The sequence below is a fragment of the Quercus lobata genome, chromosome 4, assembly GCF_001633185.2.
Source record: "Quercus lobata isolate SW786 chromosome 4, ValleyOak3.0 Primary Assembly, whole genome shotgun sequence".
In the NCBI taxonomy this organism is placed as follows: domain Eukaryota; kingdom Viridiplantae; phylum Streptophyta; class Magnoliopsida; order Fagales; family Fagaceae; genus Quercus; species Quercus lobata.
In genome coordinates this window covers 629,275-652,871 of record NC_044907.1, presented here as the reverse complement: position 1 = coordinate 652,871, position 23,597 = coordinate 629,275, and the positions used below count along the sequence as shown (strand labels likewise).

Sequence of the window (23,597 nt, the reverse complement as noted above, 5' to 3'; positions counted from 1 at the left end):
CTGCTCTATTTTCAGCTATATTTATACAAGAAATGTGAAAGTTGTGTCTTGAGAAGTCCAAGAAAAAGCTTTGAGGGTCACCCTTTGGGTTTATAATTCAAGGCAGAGACATACAATCTGTCTCATGCTTCTAGCTATATTTATAATATTTGCCTCTTACATGTGGGTGCAGCTTACATTATTTATGTCCATTACTTACATATACAGATATACTGCTTAGGTGAGGAAGAGTTAGAGAAGAGAAATATGAGGTTGGGGTAAATAGGGAAGAGCCCGATGTAACAAAAAATAAGGCTAGGTTACTGTAATAAATGGACTAGAAGAGAATGGAGAAGAAAATTGAATCCAAGAAGAGAAAGCCAAAACCCAGGGTTTGGGTGAAAGATATAATGAAATAGGTTAGACAAGAGCCAAAAAAAAAAACACTTGCACTCCTAGGCTTTGCCATAAAGCTTAAGTGGGATAGGAGAGCCTTACAAGAATAAATCCTGAACAAGTTTTGAACTGGAGTTCAACCAATCAACAACTTACGACCAGGAAACAGAAGTGAGTAAATTATAACCAGCGTTTAATTTGAGGAACTATTTAGATCAAGAGAAAGCTAGCAACTATTTCAGGAACTTAAGTAAAAGCCACAGCTGAATTTAGTCCAATCAGTCCTTTCAAACTAATTATACAGAGAGCAGGAACACGATAAGGTAAATAGAGCTACCTTTGAAAAAACCATGCACAGAATGATTTTTCTTTTTACTTGTAAATAAGAAATTTTTGCAATGAATCTTAGCAGTAGTAAACCACCAAAAACTAACAACAATATGACTATATTAAAGGAGACAAAGAAGAAAGGATTTGAAATATAATGACTGAACCAATAAGAATAGAGAAAGGAAGGGTTTTACCAGGTTGTGGGGTATGGTATTTTCTTTAGGAGGATTCGTGGTTACCTCCACATGGTTTCAAGTCTTCTTACTCTGATTTAGACACTCACAATGTTCAGATTTTACGTTAGTGTAATTCCCAAAAGCTAGACACAGCTTCTAATCTCCTACAGGGTTACCTCCACTGTTTGTGCTTCTTGATAACTTGTAAAGAATAAGAAATGCTAGTTATGTAGGATGTGCTGTAGCAGATACTCCACTCTCTTCATCCTCAAGGCTGCATAACCTGATACAAAATTGGGTGAGGATCTTTAAGAGAACCTGCACATGAGCCCTTATTCTCTGGATTAAGGCTCTGAAGTAACTGAAATATCCTTTCCTGTGTCTATGTGTGGATACACAATTCAGGTACAGGAGTTCAAATATAGAAACATTGATCCCTTCCTGAGAGCAGTAATGACTTAAAACTACAAGTAGTACTAACATAGTTAGACTCAACAGCTATAGCTTTTCCGGCTATATGTTGCTGTTTTTGCATCTATACATTTATATTCTGTTCTTTTTCTTCCTAAATGCCTGCATTATCGTAATTGTCATAGTCAATGATATAGATCTTTTATGCAATATGCCACTAGTCCACTTAGTTTCTCATTCTTATTGATGGAGTTTACTTAATTAACAACATTTTTTTAATTTTGGGATTCATATAGCTGACACCTATCACTCTGGGACTTATATATGGGGGTTGGTGATGCAGTTCATTTTTAAAGCCAATTGTTTACTAGTGCTTATGTTGTATGATAAGTAGATCCTTTCACTTGTAACAGAAAGTTAGTTAGTTGATAGGTTATTAGTTGTAAGTACAATAACCTATTAGTTAGTGGAGATGTTTGTTAGGCTTTGGCCAATCACGTGGCAGCCATATAGTAGATTCTTGTAACTGACTTTCTAGCCAATCAGCACCCTGCTTATGTATCTATAAATAAGCAAGGTTGCTCTCATTGTAACTAGTTGAATTTGAATCCAAGAAATTTACCTATGAGGTATTATTTCAAGAGTGTGTCTCTTGAATAGATAGTTCATTCTTTTTTTTCTCTAACCAATTTAGCTTTCTAAAACATCTTTTCTTTTTACCATTTTTTCCTCCATCAATTGGGCTCAAGTAACATCTAGTATAATTCTAAACAATATTACACTATTTAATATCTTTCTTATTGGAATTGAATTTTAACAAATCCTTTGCTGGATTACATTTTCTTCGCACACCCTCCATGCTTGAAAATTTTCAAAATTATCAAAGATCTATAACTGTGTCATCAATCAAATCAAATGTTTAGATTTCAAGTTTTTTATTTTACAATTATGTATAAAAGATGAACTTATGGATTGAATGGTAAATAACATTCAATTGATATACAATTTGGCATACATGTTAAGAACATAGAGACCATGTAATCCAACTGTTGGATTTTCAATGTATTAATCCAATAACAAGTAATTAAGTGGTGTGACATTGCTTAAAATTATATTTGGTGTATGTATATGTGTGTATATATATATATACACATATAAAATATCAACTCAGTTGACCATGTTGTCAATACTCTAGCTTGTAAATCCTGTTCATCTTCTGTTGTAGAATTTAAAACCCAATTGTTGGAGTTGACAATGTAGGGTTTTTAACAACTATAATTTGCAAGGTTTTTATTTTTATTTTTAATTATTTTTAATCTATTACATTATAGAAATAACACTTCTAAATCTGTCAACCTGATTTCGACTAAATATATTGCATTTCTAATGTTGGAAATTGTTGATATTCAGGACGAGAAACCTTATACTGGGGATCGATGGATTGGGAAAACCAATTTTGTTGAAATACGCTCAGTTTGGCATATCTTTAGAAGTTTTGATAGAATGTGGAGCTTTTATATTTTGTGTTTACAGGTAATCCTCTTTCTACTTTTCTTATCATTGTGTTTCATGCATTTTATTCCTGCCTAATATTATGAACAATGTTCTAATACTCTGTCTAATTTAGGCGATGATCATCCTTGCTTCGAATGGGTCAGGGAAATTAAGTTCCATATTTGAGGGTGATGTTTTCAAGAAGGTGTTGAGTATCTTCATAACTGCCGCATTATTGAAGCTTGTACAAGGTAGAAAACCAGTTGAATGGGTTCTGTTGGTGCATTATATATTTTGAATCTCATGCATGTGGATAAAACTATATTTTTCTTTCTACTGATTCCTTCTCTCCTACTTGTGCTTGATCTCTGTTCTTCAGCCTTAGAGAGTATGATTAAATGTTTTTATTTAAAAATTTCCACTTCGTTTTCGTATTTATCTGGAAGTTCACTGGAGTGGTGTGGTGATTCTTTTGGAAAACAAGCCACAACTGCTCTGATCTGAAATTTTTTAACTGATATTGAAAAACTCCATCTTAACCCTTAGTTAACTGAATGGTGGAATTGTTGATTGAATGAACAAGTTGATTATGGATTCTATGCATAAGCAGATATGACAATCACATTTACAGCATGTCAAATCTAAAGCAATAAATATATACAGTAGTAAAGTGCATACAAAGATTTAGTCACAAAGTGGGAAACCAATAAAGAGCATTTCTAATTAATGGAAAAACCACTTGAAGAATATAATCTCATTAGAAAATCCACTATAAAGGAACAGTTATATTAGTCTATACTTACAAAACCATTTTAGTCCTAGAGTCTCCATGTAACCTCCGCAAATGCACCGCTTGCCTTCTTACGGCTGTAATCATAGGACCTCTAAAATCCTTCTACAAGAATCTTCTTGACGAACGTCACAATCACATGAACCAGAACTTCTAGTTCTAGCACTCCAATGAACTTCTTGTAGATTTGCTACAATGAACTCACTAGAAATGATCACTATGATTTCAAAATGTCTCACATAAACTCTCTTTCTCATCACAAGATGAGAAGGTAAAATCTATGTATTTTTCAGTTTAGCACAAGGAGAGAAAGGATCTAGGTCTCCTCTATATTGCTATGGAATTAAAGCCCTTCTCTTTTTTAAAAACTTCATGCATTAAGTGGTTTATATAGGTGCACAAATTAGGGTAAAAGTTAAGCATAAATCCTTCTACTAGCAAAACTTGGATTGCATGTCCTGATGATTTTGCTTGACTTGGATTGCATTATTTTCTTGCTTGAGTGAGTCTTCATTTCGCTCGTGTGAGATTCATTTTTCTTGAATGAACTTAGTCATGCTTGAGCAAAATATGAAAGATTTTTTCTTCAATTCTTTCAACAGAAGCTCTTGACAGACTTTTTATGCAAAGCCAAAATACAACCAATTCAAAAACGTTTGACACATGTTGTCATAGGAAGCAGCCAACACACCTAGCAGATATTTTTTCATTGGAATTGCATCTAGGGGTCATGGAAAGCTAGGGTTGTGGGCCAATTTGATAATCTATGATTTATGGGTTCTTTAATCTGAAATAGGATGTCAAACACTTCCAAACGACACCCATGTCCAAACCAAAAAAATAGAGTTTTTGAATACATCTAGAATTATAAGATTGTTAAAAAAAATAAGTTTCCTTATTTAAGTGCTGCATTATATATAGTTTTTTGGCATACAAACAGTCAAATAAATATCTCAAATATATATTCAGTAATATACATGCCATCTCTACATGTCTTGATTTTTGGGATTTATCATGTATGACACACATATCGAACTGTGAACAAATAGACCTGTCTATATCCAAATCAGTTATCTAGAAGGAACATCAGCTCCATATGAATTAATAAAACCGTTTGGGAGTTCTGTTAAATTGAGGAAAAGAAAAATAATTTATTTTTTCTCTCTTCTTCTACTTCTTAGGCATGATGACATCAATTACATTTTGCCACAATTCATAATAGTAATAGATTGACTAAAATTTACACTGACTGTGAACCTACCGTAACTTTCCACCTTTCTCTAGACTTGTGACTAGCTGTAAACAAAATATATGACACTAAGCATTGACACAGGCAGAGTTAAATGATTGATAACAATGACCCACTAATCTAATCAAGGAAGTATCATGTGGCAAGAATTAATACAATGCACCAACAAGAGTTTACTTCTCCACCAAGATGTCAAAATCATTAACTATATACAAAACTTAAAAATAATCTACTCAAGGAAGTAAAATGTGGTAAGAATTAATACAATGCACCAACAAGAATGTACTTCTCCACCAAGATGTCAAAAATGTCAAAATCATTAACTATACACCAAACTTTAAAAGGGAAGAAGAAGAGGATGTATTTTATTGGGGCCCAAAATAGAGTTAGTGAATTCGAGCACCTTGATTACTAGATTAACTAAAATATCAGAATGTGTCTATTAGGGAAATAACACCTTGGGGAATCTCCAATAGAGTAATTAAATATAACGTATAGGGATACCACTTAACCTAAAAGACTTAAGCCTGTGGATATAAGCCTAGCTATGTATATTTACCACTCACTCTTCTCATTTATATTCAATGTGAAACTTCACTCCTTAACCAATCACACTAGTCACATATGAATGTCACAACAACTGTCCCCCTTCACGTGTAGGTCTTCTAGCTACCAAGTCACTTATGGCACTTTAGTTAGTCTTCCCCTTGAATGAAAGCCTTGTTTTAGCAATCCAAGTTTCATATATCATCATCACCAATAGTGTGCCCTTTACTCGACCATGATTGGGACAAAAATGGGAGTTTTCCTTGCACAACTTTGGGAGTCACCAACATGCTCCTAGTAGAACCCTTTATTCAAACATGGGTGGAAGCATAAGAGTTTTCCTCATTCTAATTGGTGGGATCCACAAACAAACACTTGCCCTCAAACCATTGGCTTTTGATACTACTTTTTGGGGAGATAACATCCTGAGAAAAGTCTAATTGAGTAGTTATTATAACATATAGGGATACCACTTAGCCTAGAAGTCTTAAGCTTATGGGTATGAGCTTAACTATTTTATATTTACCACTCACTCTTCTAATTAATATTCAACATGGAACTTTACTCCTTAACCAACCATACTACTCACATGTAAATATCATAACAATATCTTATAGAAGAATGAGAAATTACCTAATGCAACCTAGGTAATTATTTAGACCCCTAGTTTCATGAATATATGATTAACCCATTGATATAAGCATAGCTACCAACAATTGCTGGATAAGAACAATAAGAAAATTAAATGAACAAATCATAGGAAATAACAGAAGTAAACCAAAGATAACACTGGATTTGTTATTGAAGAGGAATTTAGCAGAAAAACCTTTTTATGGCTAGTTGTCGAAATGATCCACTTAGTATAGACAGTTGTGGTACAAATTGACACACAAAACCCTCAAGTCTAGTGCTTGAGCTCTCCAAGCTCCTGGTTGCAACCAACTTCACCTACTCCTTTCTCTAACTTAGGGCTCATTTGGGAGGAGGGAATGAAATGGAATGAAAAGGAATAAAAAGAATCATTTTAGAATATTCTTCCATTCCTTTGTTTGCGAGTTTTAATGGAGGAAATGGAAAATCCATTACCTTATTTGGGAGTTTAAGTGGGAGGGAATGCAATGGGTATGAGGGAATACTCATTCCTCTCTATTCCCTTAAAACTTCAAATTTTCATTTCCCTCGAAATTGGGAGGAATGAGTGGGAATGAAATTAGATTTAATGATTTTTTTTACTAAAACTCCCAAAATACCCCTATATATTCAATTCTTTATTTTAAAATAAGGGTCTAATAGTAATATTGTCATAAAATGATTTTATTCCATTCCCTCCATGTTGCTTCCAAACAAGATTACTTACATTCCATTTATTTTTATTCCTTTATTTTAAAACATCCAATCAAGGATACTTAATTTTATTCCATTCTTTTCCATTCCTTTCCCTTTACTTAAATACATTCCATTCCATTCATTTCCATTCCCTTATGATCATTTCATTTCATTCCATTCCCTTATGAACTCCCAAACGGAGTCTTAGTCTCCAAATCCACAACCAAGCACCAATTGCATCTTCAAGCCACCATGGTTGAAATGGTAGTGTTCCTCTGATTCCCAAGGCTGCAATCAGCTCTCACAGCTCAAAGGTAGTGATGGGCATGATGGATTTAATCTCCTTTCAAGGATTTGAGGGAAAGGATAAGTGTTTGGCTCTCATAATTTGCTAAGTTTCTATAAATTTTTTATGGGAATTAGGGTTTCCTTTTGTGGGAAATGAGGCTTGTAAAGTCTAGGAAAAGGCTGGAACAATAGAGAGGGTAGAAATTGAATTCTCTCAAGTACTGATAATGTCAGCCCTGAAAGAGTTAGGCAAAACTCAGTTGAAATCCATCTCAACTAATTTTCAAATGCAAGCCATGCGTCAGGTTGGAGGACCGAAGTGCAATTTCAGTTCGTTGGGTTAAAATATATTGACCCCGGTTAATTAATTTAATTACCCAAGTTGATTAATTAGGTCAAATTACATGCAAATTGTGGAGGCACCAATAAATCACCAAATAAACTAAATGTAGTAGAAATTAAATTGACACGGTGATTTGTTGATAAATGGGGAAAACTTCTCGCAAGGTAAAAATCCAACCGGGTGAATTTAAGGTCATCACTTCCAAGAATCCACCAATCAATAATCAAGCTGTTACAAGTATAAGAAATCTCATTACTACCTTGGCCTATCCCGGGATACCAACCTATAATTGAACCTTTGCTCCAAGACCCAATTGGACTTGATCTTGTAGTAGTTGCACAAATTTCTAATCTGTGACTAACTCTTTTGCATAGATCCCAAAACATGACTAACTCCAACAACTTGCATGGTTGTTGTAAGTTGCAAAATTCTTCACTCCATTAACAAAGAAGATTAGGAAGCACTTGGTTACAAAATCATATGGTGTACAAACACAGTTGCTTCACACAGAGTATATGAGTCCTAAGTCTCTGTTTTCGTGTGTGATGACTTTTAAAATAAGTTTTATATATGACTAGGGTTGTGAGAAAAGAAACCTTAATCAAATTAGTCATCATGGGCCGAATTTTAGATCTGGAAATTCTGAAATCATAGATCTTGATAGATCAAGCTTGTATTGAGCTTCTCCATTAATCTTCCATATTAGCATTTGTCGAGAATTAATGAGACAACTTTTCTTCATTTGTTTCTTGAATCAATCTTCATGGCTTTAACAATACCACTTGATATGTTTGAACAATATACTCCTTGATATATTAAACTCAACTTAGATCTACCAAATTACAAGTAAAATGTATTTTGTTAAAGAGTTAGTCAATTACATAGAAAATATGACCCTAACACAGTCAACCGAAATTCCTCTTTCAGCAACTCCAATTTTTAGCACTAGAACTACCCCAAATACAACCCACTCAAAACAAATTACAATGTAATTGAATGAAAATTACAACCAAATTTTGACACAGAATTAGCCAACAAGAACACAAGACTTAACTAAGAATGAGGTGAAAAGTCCCTACCAACCATCAGTTCTCTTCAATATTTGCATGGACTTGGTCTTGGTCTTTTTAAGTCTTCCTTCTTTTTCTGTTAACACCTGTTTAGGTTTTTTATATTTCTTTTTGTTGCCTAAGCATATTTTAGTTTTGCAAAATTTATGGCATTTTCTTAAGAAGCCTACCATATCCTCCACCTATGAAGCACGGGTTCGTTTCCGAATTCGGATGTGGGGTGCGGGACTTGGCAATTTTTGAAAAAGTATTATTATGGCCTTGGTTCACAAAACAAAGAAAGAAGAAAGCAAGAAACACAAAACAAAACAAAACAAAAAACAAAAAAGAAAACACAAAAGAAGCAACAAATATTCAGAATAAAATTGAGGAAGGACAGATTTAGGATGTTTGGGTCTCATTCAAAGCCGATTTCAGTTGTTCCGACATGGTTCAAGGCCGATTTCGGCCTTTTTCGACCGCCGGTCGATATGATCCGATTCGGCTGATACAACCTGATCTTGGCTGAATTGGTGCGAATCAAAGCCGAGTCGGTGCGAATCTCAAAAAAAAAAAAAAAAAAAAAAAAAAACTCAGACGCGGCACCGACGTGCAGGCAGCCGCGTCGATGGCCGCACCCCGCATCAGGCCACGTCAAACTCCAGTGCGGCACCCTCCCAGCCGCGTCAGTGCTTCCCAGTCCTCCACATACGTCTGTACATTCAATTATCAATATGACAATCTCCTGCTTTATAAGATAGTTCTGATTTGAATTTTTTTTTAGTGTTACTGCTATTGTTATTATTATTTTGGAACATTTGCAGCTGTTGTTGATGTAGTCCTGAGCTGGAAAGCAAGGCTGAGCATGTCAATATATGTCAAGCTAAGATACATTTTGAAGGCTATTTCTGCTGCAGCATGGGTCATAGTTTTACCAGTAGCTTATGCCTATAGTTGGAAAAATCCTCCGGGGTTTGCACAGACCATTAGGAGTTGGTTTGGCAACAGTCCAAGTTCACCATCTTTGTTCATTTTGGCAGTCCTCATTTACTTATCTCCAAACATGCTCTGCACAGTGTTGTTTCTGTTCCCATTCATTCGCCGATTTCTTGAAGGATCAAACTATAAGGTTGTGATGCTCATGATGTGGTGGTCTCAGGTATGTAGATGCATGTTTTAAACTTTTACAAAAACACTTTTACAGTGATAATTTCTATTTCTGCAAGAACATTACATTTTACATGCCTATGGATATGATATGTGAAACTCATTTTTAGCTTGCTGTTTGATTTATTTTCATTTCTCTACCATCTTTTTTTTTTTTTTTCAACCTTTTGATATCTGGCAGCCTCGGCTCTATGTCGGAAGGGCAATGCATGAGAGCTCAATTTCTCTTATCAAGTAAGAGAACAGAGTTTGATTTTTTGGGTCAGCATGGCTTGAATGCGATTCATTGGTTCTCTTGCTGATTATCTTCTACTTTTTCTGACTTCTAGGTACACTATGTTTTGGGTTCTCTTGATAGTATCAAAATTAGCATTCAGTTACTACGTAGAGGTATTTCACTCATCTTTCCTCAGAACTTATTGTTGTTATTGTCGCTACCATGTATTACAATAATCCTAAGTTGGATAGAATCTAATATAGTAAAACCATGAACATTTGACTGAATAGGTTTAACTGACTGCACAAATTATGTAGTCAATTGATTTAAGCATATTGTTTAGGTTAGATCTATAGATATAAATATATTTCTATAAATTTAACTTGTGCATTTTGATACTTTGAATCTTAAAAATGATTTCACCTGATGCAATTAATTTTGTAATGAAAAGTGTTGCTCAATATATTCGTTATAAGAATTGTTGCTAGTTGGAGAAGGTTGGAAAATGTCAAGACTTCTGGGATCAAGTACTGGTTAAAGCCATCTGAAAATTTTCTTCTTCGCAGATTAGGCCTCTTGTGGGTCCAACAAAACTTATAATGAAGGTTCACGTGAAAGTATTTCAGTGGCACGAGTTCTTCCCTCAAGGTAATAGCTTGAGTTGGAAGAATATTTTAAATTTACATTGTGGACATGGTTTGTAATGTCATAAGTTGCTGTTTGCAGCCAAGAACAACATTGGTGTCGTGATTGCACTTTGGGCTCCTATAATTATTGTAAGTTATGTTTGTTCAGGTGTCTATCTGTTCCATAATCTTTAGCTGTATTCATTTTAATATGATTTTTTTTTTTTTTTTGATAAATAAACAATGCAAATAAAGTTTCTAATAAAAGCAACTTTTTCAGGTCTACTTTATGGATACTCAGATTTGGTATGCCATCTTCTCCACTATATTTGGGGGTCTATATGGTGCATTTCGCCGTCTTGGAGAGGTTGGTGGAGCTCCTTCTTTTGTTCTTTGTTATTATGTGGCTTGAATTTCAAAAGGGTGCATGAATGGCACAACGAAGATTTTTTGCTGCTGTATGTTTTTTGAGAGAGAGCTCATTGGGTGTATTTTTAGTTTGGGTTTTGTAAGAGTCTAGTGTGCCACTCTTGTAATCTCCAAATTTTCCTAGTAAAACTTTTTCCTCGATATAGGCCTAAAGAGCAAACCATGTAAATTCCATCTTTCTTGTGTGTTTGATTGTTTCATTTTTTTTATTTCACATAAACCTAATTGATTACACTCAAAACAAATTGGTATCAAAGCTTTTGCTATCTCAACATTCTTGGTAAACTGTATTCTTAGATCCAAGACTTTGATGTTATAATGGGGAAAATGGTTTAAAGTATAGTTGAATGCCATACACTCACCAAAAACATCGATAGAATCTATTCTGTATTTTTCTTTCAAGAGGAAAACTTGATGTATATTATTACTGGTAGATGAAGTTAAAAGAAAGAAATGTATTGAAAGTTTGCACATGCAGTATGTTCAGACACAGCTGACCCATTGATTGTTGGTACTTGAACAGAGAAACATCTTGAGGGTTTCAGTAGTGTGGTGTTCACAATAGATAAAAAGAGAGAATTTGAAAAGATCATGAGAATATATATATATATATATATATATATATATATATTGCCAAGAGCCTTGTAGCTTAGTGGCATAACTTGCTTTCCTTTAGTAGGAGAACTAGGGTTCAAATCCCCCCTCCCCTGTTGTTACAATTATCAAATTATCAACACACACATATATAATTTGATGTTTATATATTTTCAAGCATGATTTGACCTTTACTCCTGACTTTCTGCCAAGGAATTGTATGTCCTGATGTAGACATATACAGAATCATGAATTCTATACGTTTAATAAGTGTCTTGAACACAACCTAATCTTTGGTTTCTCAGATTCGAACATTGGTAATGCTGAGGTCTCGATTTGAGTCACTGCCAGGTGCTTTTAATGCCCGCTTAATTCCAGTGGAAAAGAATGAGAAAACCAAGAAGAAGGGGCTGAAGGCCACTTTCTCTCGAAAATTTGATGAGGTTTGATTACTATTTTTTATTATTAGCAGCCATAATTGATAACCAGTTAACCCAATTCAGAACCTGTTTCTTTTGATGCCTACAAGGCATTTTTTTTCTGAGTTTTAATAAGTTCCTTGGTTGTTTCAGATCCCATCTAATAATGGGAAGAATGCAGCACAGTTTGCTCAGTTGTGGAACAGTATAATCACTAGTTTTAGAGACGAGGATCTAATAACTAACGGGTAAAAATGATGATCCAGCATTGGGATATGTTTTCCTTGATTCTTGGGGTGAACCTTAAGTGTTACTCTTGCTTCTTCTTCTTCTTTTTTGGGGGGGGGGGCCTTGGGAATTAATACCTTAGATGTAAAATTTGCAGGGAAATGGACCTTTTGCTTGTTCCATACTGGGCGAGTGGTCTGGATCTTACCCAATGGCCTCCATTTTTACTTGCTGGCAAGGTTAATCTACTTATGAGTTAATTTTATTTGAATAGCTTCACTAAAACCTGTAACTGTATTAAACTTTTACTTGCTGTGTAGATTCCAGTAGCATTGCATATGGCTAAAGACAGCAAGGGAAAAGCCAGTGAGTTGAAAAAGAGATTAAAAAGAGATAATTACATGACTTCCGCAGTTCGTGAGTGCTATGCTTCATTTAAAAAAATAATAAACTCTTTGGTTCTTGGAAAACGTGAAAAAGAGTGAGTTTGCGACTGACTGATATATATCTAATCAAAAGCTCAAGGAATACAATTTCATCTGTGCTGATGTATTTTACTATTTCTTTGATGGTTTGCTCTGTCCAGGATTATAAGTGAAATTTTCTCGAAGGTTGACTATCATATAGAAAAAGAAGATTTGATAGAGGAATTGAATATGAGTGCCCTCCCTAGCCTCTACGAACAATTTATTATGCTTATTAAATATTTGGTAATTGTTTTTCCCGATGACCTTCACATTTTTCTTGTGAAACAATGTTAACAATAAATCATAACTGGATTCTAAATACTTACAACAGTTAGAGAATAAAAAGGAGGACAAGGATCAAGTTGTAATTGTCTTGCTCAACATGCTAGAAATTGTGACCAGAGACATACTGGAAGAAGAGGTTAATAGGTAAATTATTTGGGTGCAACTATCCCCTTCAAGTGGATTAATGTGCTAATATTATTATTATCCTTTAGTTATTTTTTTTATGTAGTTTGGCAGAGTCAAGTCATGGTGCCTATTATGGAAAAGATGAGGAGGGAATGAAACCCCTTGATCAACAATATCAATTTTTTGGGGAACTTGGATTTCCTGTTAAACAAGAAACAGAAGCTTGGAAGGAAAAAGTAAGTTATATTTTTAGTGTTAGAAGTGCAGCTCAACACATGAAAGTTACCATGAGTGACTTTACCATTGAATACCAATACACAATCAGAAAATCAATGGGCTAGTCCTTGCCTACATAATTCCACCAATGGCTTAGGGGAGGGCTAAAGGGGTCATTGCATTCATTAATATATCAACCCTACTTTATATTCTTTGTTGGAATGAAGTTATACGGTTATACTATTTTGCTTCATTACTCCATTTAACGTGGGGAAGTGTGCTTAGGGTTCATTAATCTACCCTAACATTCATGAATGCTATTTATATGTGGGTAATTACTCTAATTTCATAATATTACAATTCTCCAAATTAAATTTTATTTGAAACAAAGATAACTAATAGATAAATCCTTGTTATGTATAAAATGATATAATACATGTTGCAGCATTGCAAAAAAATATTAACTTTTTTCTTGTTCTCTTATTTTAGATAATTGAGTGCATGTAAATTAAAAATATTGTATAAACTAGAAAATTTTCTTTTAATTATCAACTTTGGCACTGCTTCCAAGTTCTGTTCTTGCATAACTCCATTATTGTCTAGACAGATTAAAAGGCTTCATCTATTGCTTACCATAAAGGAGTCTGCCATGGATGTGCCATCCAACTTGGAAGCTAGAAGGCGTATTTCTTTCTTCTCCAATTCATTGTTTATGGACATGCCTCCTGCACCCAAAGTTCGAAATATGCTTTCTTTCTCGTAAGCTCTCAAATCATTGAACTTTTCTGACAAAAAATATTGCCGTTTTCCTTGTATAGATGAGTTGTAGCCCCTTGGGTTAATGAGTCAGAATCAATTCTTACTTTAAGTCCAGATATGAAAACCAGTTTCACCTTTTTCTCTTTGTTTAAAATACTTCACTGTGAAAATTATCTATCTTTGAACATAGGTCAAGACACAAAACAACAATATCGGTTAGACGTATAATGGAGAGATATAATCTTGTATTAAGTTGATTAAGGATACTTATAAAGGAGTTGTAACTAGTGTGAGAATAAGTGGAGGAATCACAAGTGAGTTTCCTATCCCTATAGGTTTGCATCAAGGATCATCATTAAGTCCATATCTCTTTGCACTTGTGATGGATAATGATGTGAACCCCGTCAAGAATAACGAGACCCAACAGAGAAAGGGAACCCAAGATCGTTTTATGGACAGATTCAAATGGGAGACCTCGACCCGTTGTTTGTCGGTATAAGGAAGACGCCACAAACGGTGGTGGAAACTCCGTTTGATAAGTCGAGATGAACGCCACGGGAATTCCCGATAAGTTTGAGTAGTTCTTCAAAGAACCAAAAAGAATAAACCTCACAAGTTTTATCAATAATATCTCTGAAAAACGTTTACAGACTTAGATGACTATTTAAGGGCTCCTTAAAACTTGACAGACAAGAAAATATATTCTAAAATAACTCCTAATTGATACCTAACCATATTAGGAATAAATTTTGACCTAAAAAGTATTAAATACACCTAAAAACAAGGAAATAAATCATCTAAACTTAGAATAACGTTTTTTACATAGACCTAAAATATTTCATGCCAATTCTTAGCCTTGACCGGATCCTTCTAGAACTTGAATCAAGGTGACGATTTTTTGTTGCCCACGTGGATCATGCTCAATGGGCCTCCATGAATTTGCTTGAGCCCATAACTCTTGGATGAGTCCGTTAAGTACATCCTTGAACTTCTTTGGTTGTGCTCTCGTAACCGGCCTAATTGGTACTTGAACGAGATCCTTCGAAGTGGTGCCTTGATCTCCATCAGATAACCTCACTAAATCAATTCGAGAGGAAGTCCCTTGGTGAATCCTTTTTGCAAATAATATAGTTTTTGTGGATGGAACTATAAGATGTTAAAAATTTAACAAGATGCTCTAGAATCTTAAGGCTTTCAATTAACTAATACTAAAACAGAGTACATGGAACGGAAGCTTTATAAAAGTAGAAATATAGACGAAGGGGTGGTAAGACTTGATGACCAAGAGATGCTAAAGAGAGAGAGTTTTTGATATCTTAGATCAATAATTCATATGGATGGAGAGATTGAAGAGGCTGTGAAGTATAAGAGTAGGGCAGATGAAGTGGAAAAACACATTAAGAGTATTGTGTGATTGTATAATACCCATTTAGTTAAAGGGAAGATTTTATAACACTGCTATACGACCAGCTATGCTCTATGGTACTAAATATTGGGTTGTTAAGAAGCAACATATTCATAAAATGATCGTATCTAAAGTGAGAATGTTATAAAGGATAAGTGAAAATACACGGAAAAATAGGATCCAAATTGAGCAAATTCACTTAAAGATAAAAGTCGTTCCTATTGATGAAAGATGAGAGAGAATCACTAGAGATGGTTTGGTCATGTTCAAAGAGGAGCGATTAGTACACTGGTAAAAAAGAGTGAGTTGGTCCAAGTTGAGGGAATTAAAAAAGGTAGAGGAAGACCTAAATTAACATTAGTAGAAGTAATAAAAAGGGACTTATCAATTAAGAAAATAACAAAGAATATGACTTTAAATATAACATAATGGAGGAAAGAAACACATGTGGCTAACCCTAACTAATCTATTGAGGATCCATAGCCAACCCCAAAAATTTGGGATTAAGGTTTGTTGTTGTTGTTGTTGTTGTTTTAGCAGGTATCTCTTTCACAATAGATCTTATTTTCAGCATATAATACCTGACATTTGTTTTTTCTTTTGTAGTGTCCTAACTCCTTACTATGCAGAGGATGTGCTTTTCTCCATAAATGACCTAGAAAACCTAATTGAAGAAGATGGAGTTTCCATACTTTTTTATTTGCAAAAGATCTTTCCAGGTTCTCCTCCACTTTTTGAACTACTTATTCTCTCTTTGACTATCATTTCCGTTAGAAAAACTTATATGCTCTTCCATAAAATTTTCATTTCTACAGATGAATGGAAAAACTTTCTAGAACGGGTCAAGTGTAAAAATGAAGAAGAACTCAGAGAAAAGGAAGACCTGGAAGAAGAACTGCGTTTATGGGCATCCTATAGAGGCCAGACATTGACCAGAACCGGTATAAGTTCTCTCTCTCTCTCATGAAGACGCGTTCTTTTGCCTTTATTTGATAATGACTATTCTCTGCATGCATCATCACCCTACTCTCAACAAATAAGTTCGAGGCATGATGTATTACCGGAAAGCTTTGGAACTTCAGGCCTTTCTGGATATGGCAAAGGATGGAGGTGATTCTGGAAAGTTTGGTTGTCAACTTGTAATTTTATCATCTATTATACATGGCGCACCATCTTATTTTTATAAATGTTAATTGCTTTTATTCAGATCTCATGAAGGGCTACAAAGCTGCTGAATTAGAGAGTGAGAAGAACCCCAAGAGTGAAAGGTCATTATGGGCACAATGTCAAGCAATAGCAGATTTGAAGTTTGCATATGTGGTGTCATGCCAGCAGTATGGCATTGACAAACGGTCTGGTCATTCTCGTGCCAAAGACATTCTGAAGCTTATGGCAAAGTATTTCTCCCAAATTCAATTCTTCTCATATTTTTGTTTCTCTAAGCGACTGTTAGTTATATATCCTCCTTTTTCCTTCTCTCAGGTACCCATCTCTTCGGGTAGCTTACATTGATGAAGTTGAAGCACCTCGTAAAGATAATTCCAAAAACACAGTTCAGAAGGTCTATTATTCAGCTCTTGTAAAGGCTGCCCCACCAACAAAGCAAATTGATTCTTCTGAGCCAGTTCAAAATTTGGACCAGGTACAAGTCTTATATTATCCTGGAAACTGGGTCAGATGACTCAAGAAATTAAACACTGATGATACTTTTAGACAGACTGTGTTTTTCTGGCACAGCTTCCTATATTCGCAAGTGATGCATATACTTTTGGTCTGGTTTTAAGAGTTTTTGATGATTGACAGATGATTAAACAAAAATTTAGACATTCTGGTTTTTATCCTTTCATTTTGCAGTTCTTAGGGTCGTAAAGATTTTATGATTGTTCATTTGAATCCAACCGTAGGCATCATATGCCAAGCATTGTCATGTAACTTCTCCCAACTGGGTGTAATGCTTCACAAGTGTTTGGATAATCTACTGCAGGTTATTTATCGGATAAAGCTTCCTGGGCCTGCGATATTGGGTGAGGGTAAGCCAGAAAATCAAAATCATGCCATTATTTTTACACGTGGGGAAGGCTTGCAAACAATAGATATGAATCAGGTACCATAGGAAAACATATATGGTTTTTTTGTATGTGGGTCTATGTATGTGTGCACACTTAGAAATTTTGGGGAAATAGTTTCTTAGGCAAAAGCCAGATTATTAAGTAAACTGTCAACAGGATAATTATATGGAAGAAGCCTTCAAAATGAGGAATTTGCTGCAAGAATTTCTTAAAAAACACGGTGGCGTGAGATTTCCAACCATCCTTGGACTTCGGGAGCATATTTTCAATGGCAGGTACTTTTATTGGCATTGCTAATCTTAAACCGTATTTTGTTTGTAGTGCTGCTGATAAATAAGACTACATTTGTCTGATTTTTTGTGTGGTTCATCATGATTTTGTTGTTAGTGCAGTGTTTCATCTCTGGCATGGTTTATGTCAAATCAGGAGAATAGTTTTGTAACTATTGGGCAGCGATTGTTAGCTAACCCTCTAAAGTAAGATCTCTCTCTCTCTACATATATATATGCACACACACATACATAATGATGTGTGCATATGTACTTAAAATATCTTCAAGTATAATGCTTCAAGAAAATCTTAGATAGTAAAGTCTCTTGCTTATGTATAAGAGGCATAGGACAAAATCCGGCCTACACCATAGTTATGGGGTTTAAGGGATGGAAGAGAGCTACCTCTCATTTGAGTATCTTATAGGCCCAATGGGCCTCCAAAAAAATGGAAGTTTCATATTTGTGCAGCAATTGAGGTTCCAGAAAACTTCCATCTCTGTGCCATTTGTGAGTTGAGCAGGGTTTTCTGATCCTGTCTATTTTGTCAAGTTAATATTGGTAGGCATGAATTGCAAAATGAGTAATCAAGTGTAGATTATGGTTTTAAAAACCGGTATGGTCAAAGAACCGGTAAAGGGACTGGTTATCAGTTTTATGGTCTGACTAGGGTCGAACCGATGGTCGAACCGATGATGTCATAAATAATTTAATTTAAAATATTTAAATAAATTTTATGTGAATTTTTATTTTTCATAAATTATATTAAGAAAATATTTAAAAAATAAAAGATTTTCTTTATTCTTCTTTTTTTTTCCTAATTAATAATTGTTGAAAAAGTATAATTTGCTATTTAAGTTCCACATATATATATATATATGTATTATAAATAATATTTTTTTTGCTGAATTATATAAATAATAGTTTGATATTTAACTTTCAACTTTCAACTATTTATTAAAAAAAAAAAAAAACCAAAAACCAAAGTTCAAAAGGTCAGAATGACTAGACAAGTCATTCATTACCTTTCTTACTTTCATAGCATACTTTCATAGCAATTGTCACACTCACTCACACGTTTACTTTTGTTTTTTTTTTTTGGTTTTTTTTAATTTCCCTTAAATCTATAACCGCACATTACCACCTACCCTCAACCTCAAGGCCTCAAATCAGATTCAAACTCCTTTTTAAATTTTACTCCTCCTCAATTTTCTTTCCACACTTTTTCGATAATGCAGTAAACTTCGTCTCAGCCGCTCCCTCTCAAATCTCAAGTCTTTCTCTTTCTCAAGATAAGTTTTAGATGGTCTTTCTTTACATTTTATTCTAGTCAAAGCTCAAAGCATAGATTTCTTATACATATCATCCAATAGAAGTATTTCTTTTATTTTATTTTCACCACAAATCTGAAAATTTCCCCAATTTTACTTTAGTGCAAATCTAAGAAGTTTTTTCCATTTTATTCTAGTTTTTCTTCTTATTCTTCTTCAGATTCAATAACCGGTTTAACCATAGCGGTTTCCGATTTTTCCGGTTGAACCAACAGTTTTCGATTTTTCTCGGTTTTTCTTCTATTTCGGTTTTTAATGATAACAGGACCGAATTGGTGTCCGGTTCCCGGTTGAACTAGCCGGTCCGGTCTGGTATTTAAAATATAGGTGTAGATAGTAGATTTTCCAATGACATATTTTTATGGCATCAAAAATGAGAAAAATGTACATACTCACTCAGGGGCGGAGCCAGGGGGTCGGGGGGGGGGGGGGGGTTAATTGCCCCCCTGGCCTGCCCAAAATTTACTAAGAGGTTTACTTATTTATCATATTACCTAGTGAGTTTGGTACCTCAATCAATATGCCTACACCAAATAACAAGATTATGAGGAAATAGAGCTCAAAGAGTAATAATTTTTTTGTGAGTTTCAAGGTTTTTTTTTTTTTGGGTTGTGCTTTTATCAACTTGTTCCCTCCCCTTCACGTTGCTGGTCCCATCTTAATTTTTGTATTTCATTTATTTTTTTATCCTGTTTGTATGAATTTGTTTTTACATATTTTTTTTCATTTGTGAAATTATCTTTAGACTACTATTTTTTTTTTATATGAGAACTTCATTAAATATAAAAGAAAAATAAAATCATTCATAATCTATCAATGTGTTTTAAAGCTCAAAATATATAAAAAAGAAAGACAAACATAAAAAAATGAATAAGTAAAGAAGCACAAGTTTTAATTGAAAAGATTGAAAAAGAACATTATTATTGCTTTTGAAGTGATAAAAATGATAAAAGAAAAATAAATTTCTAGTGCAATAATTTATTCTTCTTTTATTAGCATAAGCAAAAAATGTAAAGATAATTATATAATAAATTCTAGAGCTCAATATTGTTTTCATTTTAAACTTTGAATTTTCAAGTGTTTATAAGTTCACAATTTTGTTTTTAAAATATTACAATTTGTTCACTAAAATATCATATTCATATGATTTGTACTTGAGTATCCAACTACTAAAATCTTTTATGAGAATCGTAAATGGAATTTTTAATTAAAAAAATTATTCAAATGTAAATATATCCCTAATAGAAATATATAGTATAGCAAACATATTAATGTTATTTTTTGTTTGTGTGCCCATGTGCGTTGCTTATAAATTTTGCCCCCTTTGAACTCAAATCTTGGCTCCACCTAACTCAAGTCAGAAGGCTCCTGCTTTTGCAAATTTGGGAAAGGTGATTGGTAGGTTGCCTTACACCCATTTTAAGAAAAGTTGATCCCTAGACTAGAACCCTTGACACATCATTTGGACAGAGGGAACTTGCCATCATACCAGCATCAAAAAATGAGAATGCTAGAAAAATTATGTGAAGCTTCAAAAAATTTTTTTTTTCAATTTTTAATTCAGCACTAAGATTAAATCCTTTGAAGATGAATTATTTTTTCTTCTTTTATTTAAATTATTGAAATTACAGAGGATTCACAACACACAATTTGAATGTTTCTATACTATATGACCAATTTTCAAATGTTTGGGTCCAAAATTCTCTCTTTTGTTGGCCAATGGCTATCTCCCCTATAAAAAAATTGATACTACTGGGCTTTTCAAAGTTTGAACCATTTCCTCTTAGTTGTGTTAAAATATTCAGTGGTGTTTGAAGATTTTGCACCCAAATCTTACCCCATGTCCTTTTGGGATTTTTAAGCCCGATACAAGTGACAAGCTACAACTAATAGATGATTCCAAACTATGAAATGTTATGTTTGAAACTATACTATGGCCAGTTACCTTCTTAAGCTTGCATTCTTGTATGAAGCTGTAATATCAATGAAGTTTCTCCACCCAAACTTTACATTTTTTTCCAGTTTCATTTTTCCCACTTGATGTATCGTTTGGTTATTTAATGCTAAAGTCTGATGCACTGAATCTGTAATTTTCTGTTGCTCATTCAGAGTTCGGTTCCACTATGGTCATCCAGATGTTTTTGATAGACTGTTCCACCTTCCTAGAGGGGGTGTCAGCAAAGCTTCCAAAGTCATCAATTTAAGCGAGGACATATTTGCTGGTATTGTCTATCTGGAGAGCTTGTTTCGTATAGACTAAATGAGTATGTGAGTTTAGATTGGCCCATTTGTTTACATCTCTCCATGGCATGCAGGTTTCAATTCTACATTACGCGAAGGCAATGTTACTCATCATGAATATATACAAGTTGGTAAGGGGAGGGATGTCGGCCTTCAACAGATCTCAATGTTTGAGGCCAAGATTGCTAATGGGAATGGTGAGCAGACATTGAGTCGTGACATATATCGGCTTGGTCACAGATTTGATTTCTTCCGAATGTTGTCATGTTATTTCACCACCGTTGGTTTCTATTTCAGTACCTTGGTATGTATGAAATATTACTTATTTTCCTCTATATATTGTATGGTCCCATATAGTTATGTGAATCATTACTCTATTTCTGGTTTTGACAGCTGACTGTGCTCACAGTCTATGTGTTTCTCTATGGCCGCCTTTATCTTGTTGTCAGTGGACTTGAAAAAGGGCTGAGCACTGAACCTGCTATTCGAGACAATAAGCCTCTTCAAGTAGCTCTAGCTTCTCAATCTATTGTACAAATTGGATTTCTGATGTCCTTGCCTATGATGATGGAAATTGGTTTAGAAAGAGGCTTCCGTAGTGCATTAACTGATTTCATATTAATGCAATTACAGTTGGCCCCTGTCTTCTTCACATTTTCTTTGGGAACGAAGACTCACTATTATGGAAGGACATTGCTTCATGGGGGTGCACGATACAGAGGTACAGGTCGAGGTTTTGTAGTGGTCCATGCTAAGTTTGCTGAGAACTACAGGCTGTATTCTCGCAGCCATTTTGTTAAGGGCATTGAATTGATGATTCTGCTTATTGTGTACCAAATATTTGGCCAATCATATGGAGGCGGAGTTTCATATGTCTTGATCACTTTTTCAATTTGGTTCATGGTGGGGGCATGGCTTTTTGCTCCTTTCCTCTTCAATCCATCAGGCTTTGAGTGGCAAAAGATTGTTGATGACTGGACAGATTGGAATAAATGGATAAGCAACCGTGGAGGGATAGGTGTACTTCCAGAAAAAAGTTGGGAATCTTGGTGGGAAAAGGAACATGATCATCTCCGATATTCTGGGAAGCGTGGTATTATTGTTGAGATATTGTTATCATTGCGCTTTTTCATCTATCAATATGGGCTTGTATATCATTTGAACATTACAAAGAGCAAAAGCTTTCTGGTATATGCTGTGTTTTTCTTCAACATTAAGAAATGTTAATAAACTGGGTGGCTACAATAATTCTAATTAATTTGATCTGGTTAACAGGTTTATGGAGTTTCATGGATTGTGATCGTTGTAGTATTGTTGTTGATGAAGGTATGTAGCAAAAGCCTTCAGACTCATTATTTTCTCTTGTTTGAGAATAATCTCATAGGAGACTCTATCCCTTGATATCACATCATGACAGCAACAAGTTTTAAATTAAATTATATCATAATATTTTTATTGAACCTTTTGCAGATTGTGTCAGTTGGAAGGAGACGATTAAGTGCAAACTTCCAGCTTGTGTTTCGATTGATCAAGGGTCTAATTGCCCTGACATTCCTTGCTGTTTTCATTACCTTAATAGCAGTTCCTCATATGACGCTTCGGGACATCATAGTGTGCATTCTTGCTTTCATGCCAACGGGATGGGGAATGCTCCAGGTCAGTAAAACATCTTACTATCATAGTAGTCCTTCCATATGTTATTTTATTTACTCTCTTTTGGTCTTTACCTTCCATTTTTTCCAAGGTCTATGCAGATGTGGGCTTCAATTGTTGTTATTTGTATTTATCAAACCTAATATTTGCTTCTTTTCTTCCTGCTTTTTCTTTATTATTTTAGATTGCACAAGCTAGTAAGCCACTGATTGAACATAGTGGAATTTGGGGATCAATCAAGGCGCTTGCTCGTGGATATGAAATAATCATGGGCTTGATTCTGTTCACCCCAGTTGCATTCTTGGCTTGGTTTCCATTTGTGTCCGAATTCCAAACACGAATGCTCTTCAATCAAGCATTCAGCAGAGGTTTACAGATTTCCCGTATTCTTGGTGGAAAGAAGAAGGAGCGCTCTGCCAACAACAAAGAGTAAATGCATTCCCAACAACAGTTCCATTAATTTAATATATCTCTTACTCTTCAGTGTTAATTTCACCCTTGCACATGATATGGAAAAACCATTTCATTGATGTGTTTGTATAACATGTCCCACTTGATTGGGAGATGTGATCATGTAAATCAATGACTCTTTTTATTAGAAACTTGAGAAGATAGAAAATTATCAATTTGTAAATTGTGCTAGCTAACCGTTTACGGTTATTGGGCCTTGCAATCAGTTTAAAGTTGACAATGTAAGCAGCTTGCATTGCATGTCTTTT

The 23,597-nt window shown here is 34.5% G+C and overlaps 1 protein-coding gene across 2 annotated transcripts in view; it reads left to right on the top strand.

Annotated features, from left to right (window-relative positions):
- Positions 1 to 23,520, top strand: part of LOC115983843 (callose synthase 1-like) — a 30,544-nt gene extending 7,024 nt beyond the window's left edge. The window contains exons 14-43 of one of the 2 annotated variants that reach the window (XM_031106674.1): positions 2,703 to 2,825; positions 2,920 to 3,037; positions 9,202 to 9,536; positions 9,726 to 9,778; positions 9,874 to 9,934; positions 10,328 to 10,409; positions 10,488 to 10,537; positions 10,668 to 10,754; positions 11,716 to 11,853; positions 11,983 to 12,077; positions 12,215 to 12,296; positions 12,378 to 12,538; positions 12,644 to 12,767; positions 12,856 to 12,953; positions 13,039 to 13,171; positions 13,759 to 13,910; positions 15,922 to 16,034; positions 16,131 to 16,256; positions 16,357 to 16,425; positions 16,523 to 16,712; positions 16,798 to 16,957; positions 17,300 to 17,419; positions 17,541 to 17,659; positions 17,777 to 17,860; positions 21,094 to 21,206; positions 21,300 to 21,529; positions 21,619 to 22,413; positions 22,501 to 22,551; positions 22,696 to 22,881; positions 23,063 to 23,520. In XM_031106674.1, the coding sequence (XP_030962534.1) occupies positions 2,703 to 2,825; positions 2,920 to 3,037; positions 9,202 to 9,536; positions 9,726 to 9,778; positions 9,874 to 9,934; positions 10,328 to 10,409; positions 10,488 to 10,537; positions 10,668 to 10,754; positions 11,716 to 11,853; positions 11,983 to 12,077; positions 12,215 to 12,296; positions 12,378 to 12,538; positions 12,644 to 12,767; positions 12,856 to 12,953; positions 13,039 to 13,171; positions 13,759 to 13,910; positions 15,922 to 16,034; positions 16,131 to 16,256; positions 16,357 to 16,425; positions 16,523 to 16,712; positions 16,798 to 16,957; positions 17,300 to 17,419; positions 17,541 to 17,659; positions 17,777 to 17,860; positions 21,094 to 21,206; positions 21,300 to 21,529; positions 21,619 to 22,413; positions 22,501 to 22,551; positions 22,696 to 22,881; positions 23,063 to 23,311 (4,497 nt within the window). In that variant the 3' untranslated portion in view covers positions 23,312 to 23,520. Of the gene's footprint in view, positions 1 to 2,702; positions 2,826 to 2,919; positions 3,038 to 9,201; positions 9,537 to 9,725; positions 9,779 to 9,873; positions 9,935 to 10,327; positions 10,410 to 10,487; positions 10,538 to 10,667; positions 10,755 to 11,715; positions 11,854 to 11,982; positions 12,078 to 12,214; positions 12,297 to 12,377; positions 12,539 to 12,643; positions 12,768 to 12,855; positions 12,954 to 13,038; positions 13,172 to 13,758; positions 13,911 to 15,921; positions 16,257 to 16,356; positions 16,426 to 16,522; positions 16,713 to 16,797; positions 16,958 to 17,299; positions 17,420 to 17,540; positions 17,660 to 17,776; positions 17,861 to 21,093; positions 21,207 to 21,299; positions 21,530 to 21,618; positions 22,414 to 22,500; positions 22,552 to 22,695; positions 22,882 to 23,062 lie in introns of both variants that reach the window. The other variant, XM_031106673.1, reaches the window with a different exon arrangement.
- The last annotated feature ends 77 nt before the right edge of the window (positions 23,521 to 23,597 follow it).